This window comes from Chaetura pelagica, unplaced genomic scaffold (assembly GCF_000747805.2).
Source record: "Chaetura pelagica isolate M959 unplaced genomic scaffold, ChaPel_1.0 scaffold371, whole genome shotgun sequence".
NCBI classification, from domain to species: domain Eukaryota; kingdom Metazoa; phylum Chordata; class Aves; order Apodiformes; family Apodidae; genus Chaetura; species Chaetura pelagica.
Genome location: NW_009951960.1, coordinates 65,076 through 71,063, shown reverse-complemented (window position 1 = coordinate 71,063; position 5,988 = coordinate 65,076). Strand labels below are relative to the sequence as shown.

The window sequence follows — 5,988 nt, the reverse complement described above, 5'->3', positions numbered from 1 at the left end:
CAGCAGCCCTTCCTTCCTGGGGGTCCCCCCTTCCCAACAGCCCTTCCTTCCTTCCTGGGGATCCCCCCTTCCCAACAGCCCTTCCTTCCTTCCTGGGGATCCCCCCTTCCCAACAGCCCTTCCTTCCTGGGGATCCCCCCTTCCCAACAGCCCTTCCTCCCTGGGGATCCCCCCTTCCCAACAGCCCTTTGGCACCTTGGGGTGCCCCCTCCCTTGGGGTGCCAGCTCCCTTGGGGCAGTCCCTGCTGCTTGTAGGGGCAGAGGAGGTGAGGAGCAATTCCCAGGCTGTTAGGGACGTGTCCCACTTCTCCTGGATCCCATTCCCTTGCTCAAACATCAGGCTGGAACCTCAGCACAGCCTGGACCTCCCTGCCTAGACCCACCCCGTGAGGTTGGGGGGGGCTCCATCTCCCCATCCCCAAGTGACACTGAGGGGTGACAAGGGCAGCAGATCCTTTTAGGAGGAAGGAGAAGCATTTGGTGTCCCTCAAAGGGAGCAGGGGGGGACACATCATGTCCATGGAGCTCCTGCCCCCACCACCCACCTTCCTCAGGAGTGTAGATGTAGGAACGTAGATAGGTCTGGACCTTGGAGAGGAGGTTCTCTTCTATCTTGGTGGAGCTGGAGGAGGAAGGGGAGGGTGAAATGGGTCATCCCTCAGGAGCAGGGACCTTCTCCCCCCCCTCCCTGTGCAGGCAGGGCTGGCACAGGAAGGTGCCCTCCTTACCTCCCCTTCCCAGGGCGTTTGGACAGGATGGCCTTGAGGTACTTCTTGTAGTAACTTCTCCCTGTCACCTGGAGGAGAGCAGCCCTGGCTGGTCGTGATGGGAGCCCAGCAAGAGGTGGCCAGAGCATCTGCAGCCCACCTGGCAGCCAAGCTCTGCCAGCACCCTGCCCCCCCCCCCAGCACCCCCCAACAAGTGGGTGAGGGGCTCCCATCTCCCATCTGGCTCCTCCACGTGGTGCTGGCACCACCAAACCTTCTGGCACCACCAGGGTGGAAAGAAATCTGCCTCGTGCCCAACAACAAACCAGCCACACCAGTGCTGAAAACCTCCTTCCCACCAGTAAGAACCTGGGGGTCACTTCAGTCCATCCTTGGGCTGACAACCTGGTTGTGTTGGGGTGGGTTGTTTTTTTTTTTGGCAAGGAGGTTTGTTTTTGTGTCCTCTCTTCCCAGCAAAGCCCCTCATTTCCCCAAAGGCCAGGGGATTATCCAGCCTACTGGGCAAACAAGGTGACCCCAGTCCCAGTTTGAATGGGAAGCATTGATGCCTTAATCCTCTTGTCCTAAGGAGTTTACTCCAAAGATGGGATTTTTTTTTCTTTCACTCCCTCTCCAAATCCAGGGAGATAAACAGAGCCAGGACTCGTGCCACCAGAGAGCTCCTGGTGCCAGAGCAAACTGGGCAACACCTCCCCCAGTCCTCCCAGTTCTCCCAGTTCCCCAGGCAGGCAGTTGGGCTGCAGGGCAAGGAAGCCACGATCCATCCCACGCCACCCCCAGCACCATGCAGGTCCCTCCAGGGGTTCGCCCCCCCATCATGTCACCACCCCTCCAGTTGCCCCCCAGGTCTTCATCACCTCCTTCTCCAAGGCCTCCTCCTGCGTGGTGAAGCTCCTGATGAGTAGGGCTGGGTACCAAAGGCTCAGGAGCACAAGACAGAGGATGATGGGGATGTAAGAGAGGATGGAGTAGTACTTGTAGATCTGGGGAGAGGCAGAGATGTCACACCCACAGCTTGGGGGGGTCTCACCCTGGGCAGGTGACACCTTCACACCACTTCAAGGAGGAGATGAGAAAGCCACCTGGGCAGCACTGGCCTTCCCTGCTCCTTCTCTGGGTGGTGGGACCTGTACCTTGGGTGACTGGGGACAATCCAGCTGCTGCCAGATGTGGATGGTGCAGTGAGACCAGGAGAGCAGGCAGCCCAGCAGGTAGCTGACCCTGTGCCTGATGGTGGCACAGGCAACCAGGGGGTAGTAGAAGGCAGGGTAGTAGAGCAGAGCCAGGATCTTCCAGTACTCTAGGGTGGGATGGTGGGATGAGAGGAGAACAAAACGGGCGAGATGAGGCAGAGCTCTCAGTAGGGACCAGAGTGAACAGGCTGGGGAGGAGCCCACGGGTGGGCCCAGGAAGGGTGCTCAGCTTACCCCGGGTGCTCTGGGAGGAGGGGGCCATGAGGGGCAGAGGGTCCTTGTCCAAGAGCAGGATGCAGAGGGAGGAGAACAAGATGCCAAAGACGGCGGCCACCAGCCCTTGGTTGCCTTCCTCCTCCAGGAAGTTGGCCGGGCTGCAAGGCCAAGGCAGGGCTGAGCCCCCACCCTGGGCACCCTGTCCCCACTGCCCTCCACCCCTCGAGCTGCTTGCAGCCACTTGGGGACCCTGGGGACAAGGGGGCAGGTACCTGAGCAGTCCTGGGACACCCTTCCAGCAGCTTCGGTGGAGACGCCTGCGTTTCACCAGCAAGGACAAGGCTGCCAGCACCACCAGCTGCCAGGAACCCCATGGAGGGAGGAATAAACACGTGGGGACTCGTTGGGGGGGATGCTCAGACACCCTGCTCCACCATGGGTGGACACCAGCTCCATCCAACCCCCTAAATCCAGCCCTGGCCCAAGCAGGGACAGGCCCTTCTCAGCCTCCTCTGGTGAGTTTCTGGGATCTAAAGGCCCCTCCAGGAGGGAAAACCATCACTGGGGGAAAACCAACCATCCACCCAAGCCTTGCTCAGGTCTGAAAGGAAGCCTGGAGCTGGGCAGGTCCCTTGGTGGGGCAGCCCAACTCCAAACTTGGCAGCCCAACTCCAAACTTGGCAGCCCAACTCCAAACTCGGTTCCAGCTCAGGCTGAAGAGCCCAGACTTGGCATCTGGGAGGAGATGGGCATGACCTGAGCTGGGAGAGGGGGGGGTAGGGACAGCAAATATGCCAAGCTGGGGCAGGTAACCCACCCTGTGGGCCTCAGCAGGTACTTACAGAGATGGGAGCCATGCAGGTGTGATAAAGCCTGGGAGAAATGGTGGGGTCACAGGCTGGGATCACGGTGGGGAACATGCTGGGGAGAGTGGGGGGGGAAAAAAACACAACACAACAACCTGATGTCTGGGTGGCTTTAGTCCCAAGGGGGCAAAGTGAAGGTGCTGGGGGTGACACCCCCATGGCTGTGGAGGTGGTGGAGGTGTCAGGCTGGGGAGGGGCAAGGCAGGGAAGGGCTGGGCTGCACAACCCTTGATAGGCAGGGGTGAAATCACCCTCACGAGACAACGTGGTGCTCCAGTGAGCCAGATAACAGCTGGGCTGGCCCTGAGATGATCTCCACAGGGGCTGGGCCACCTCCCTGCACGTCCAAGGGGACCAGCAAGGAAGGATGGAGCCTCCTCCTTTATCCCTTTGACACCCACATCTGTCCCAGCTCTCTCTTTTCCAGGGGTGCAGCCTGGGGAGCAGCAGTTCCCTTGGCTTCCTGGGCTCATTTCATGGCAGCTGAGAAGCTCGAGACCCTTTGTAGTGGGTTCCAAGGCTTTTCTCACCAGGAAAGGGAGAGGGACCAGCCCCAGAGCTGGGGAACGATGGAGCTGATGGCTCCACAGGGTTGGGGAGGAGCCCAAGTCCACGTCCCCTGGCCAGCCAAGCAGAGGAGCCAGGCTTTGCTTCATGGCTTTGCTCTCTGGCCTCCATCCCAGCCCTTGGGCTCTGCTTCTGCAGCCCAAGGCCAGACCCCCCTGTGCCCAGCCACCTCCAGCCAACACTGGGCAGCAAATCCCTGGGCTGGGGGGCTGAACCCTCTGAGCCCCATAACTGGCAGGGGGAAGGAACCCCCTGAACCCCATAACTCACTGGAGGAACCCCCTGAACCCCAAAACTCACAGGAGGAACCCTTTGAGCCTGATAACTTGCAGGAGGAACCCCCTGAGCCCCATAATTTGCAGGGGGAACCCCCTGAGCCCCATAACTCAGAGAAGAAACCCCCTGAACCCCATATCTTACAGAAGGAACCCCCTGAGCCCCAGAACTTACAGAAGGAACCCCCTGAGCCCCATAACTCCCAGGAGGAGGAACCCCCTGAACCCCAGAACTCCCAGGAGGAACCCCCTGAGCCCCATAACTCCCAGTAGGAACCCCCTGAACCCCATAACTCCCAGGAGGAACCCTCCCACGGGACTGAGAAGCACCAAAACCTCCTTTTGGCATCACCAGGGCCTCAACACCTACATCCAGAGCAACCTGGGGGTTGTCAGACAAGCCAACCCCCTGGTGCTGCCTCCATCCCTTCCCTGCCTGCTGGAAGGAGGACACACAAGGAACACCCCAAAGGTTTCTAGCAGAGCTTTGGGTGGGGCAAGCAGGGCTGGGCAAGGAGATTTCAAAGGCTGGTTTGCAACAGGGACCATGAAGGACAAGGAGGGTTGGTCCCTTTGGGTTGGTCCCCACTGGGATCTCCTCCTTCTTGCCCTCAAGATTAGGTATCAGGCAAGTGGGTGGCATAAAACTCCAGCTCAGAGTCAACAGAGGGACAATAGATGCTGAGGGATGGGCCTTGGGACACCCCTTTTGGAGCCACCTTGAAGTCCCCGTGTCACTCTGTGCCTCAGTTTCCCCTCCCTGTAGCACTAGTGAAGGGCACTCAGGGAGGGGACCACCTTGCTGGGCTCCTGTTCCTGGGGCAAACACAGCCCTGACCTCGGGAACACACCCAGCTCAGGAGCAGGATTCATGGATGGAGAGGAACCAGGCTTTACTGGGGCACCAGTTTGGGGGGGGGGGGGGGGAGAGGAAGCAGGCAACCAGACATCCATGCAAGCCCAGGAGGGCTGAGCTCTTCCCAGAAGCACCTTCAAGAGGTGAAGCACTTTTGGGTGGCCTTTGTCCCCCATCACCAGGGGAAAACCCTGGCTCTGCTGCTGGGAGGACGTTGCTCTGCAGGCAGGGGGTGCAGCAACTGGGTTGGAAGCTGCCCAGGGTGACCCCAGCAGGGATAAAGTTGGGGTGGGGGGGGGACAAACACACACTTACTCTTCCTGAGAGGTGGCTGGTTCCATGGTTTCATAGATGTACCAGTCAGACAGGTCATCAGCACCCACCAAGGTGTTGTCCAGCAGAGCATCCTGTGTCCCAGCAGAGCCATTGGCTGCCATGGTCACCTCCTTCTTCCCTCCTGGGGCTGGGGAGAGATGGGGAGAGGCAGAAGTTCTCCAAGGTGGATCCTCCTGAGCTCTTGGGAACTCGAGAGGTTTTATCTTCTCAGCTCCCCCAGGTTGGGCTGGCCAAGGAGCTTTCAAAATCCAGTTTGGCCTCCAAGGCTCCAGCTTTTATCTGGGCTCAGAGGGAGGGAGAAGGGCTGGACAACCCCCCTCCCTGCTCCCTCAGGGCACACCTCATTGTCTCCCCGGTGCTGATAGAGCCTTTGTTTGGGTTGGGCAAGAGGAGTTTTTTAAGCCAAGGACTCAAAAAGAAAAAAACCCCAACAACCCAAAACAACCAGCACAAGGGTCAAGTTTCAGGCTTGGTGGCATCTGGGCTGGGATCTCAGCCTGCCTGGGGAGTCTGTGACCCATCCCAAGGCTCCTCCATCCCTCCTTGCCACCCTGGGCAGCTTCCAGCCTCCCCCAGCCCCAGGAGGACACCTCAGCCCCTCTCCCCCCTGCAGCAACCAGGAGGAGGAAGGACCTGTCCTGGTGCCAGACCCAACAAACTCTCTCCTTCTCCCCATCCTTTTTTTGATGACTTTGGCCCAGACAACCCCACACCCTCTGCTATCCCAGAGCTAACCTTGCTGTGGGACAGGCAGTGCCCAAAGCTGCCCCCAGATCTGCTCAGGGCAGCCCCCAAACCCCAGGAACCAGCCCAGGAGCTGAGGACACCTCATCCCACAGCTCAGGGATGTCACCCAGCAAGGAGGTCACCCCTCAAGGGCTGCTTGGTGGCCCTGAGGGGATGGGGAGGACATGGATGAGTGAGCCAGCAGCTTGGCTGTTGGGACAGCTG

General features: G+C 59.7%; 1 protein-coding gene across 1 annotated transcript in view; it reads right to left on the bottom strand.

Annotated features, from left to right (window-relative positions):
• The window catches only part of STRA6 (stimulated by retinoic acid 6), a 12,690-nt gene extending 7,552 nt beyond the window's left edge, over positions 1 to 5,138 (bottom strand). The window contains 8 exon segments of the mRNA XM_010000826.1: positions 546 to 622; positions 729 to 796; positions 1,586 to 1,711; positions 1,862 to 2,028; positions 2,156 to 2,295; positions 2,410 to 2,495; positions 2,980 to 3,058; positions 5,017 to 5,138. Coding sequence (XP_009999128.1) covers positions 546 to 622; positions 729 to 796; positions 1,586 to 1,711; positions 1,862 to 2,028; positions 2,156 to 2,295; positions 2,410 to 2,495; positions 2,980 to 3,058; positions 5,017 to 5,138 — 865 coding nt within the window.
• Positions 5,139 to 5,988: the final 850 nt, after the last annotated feature.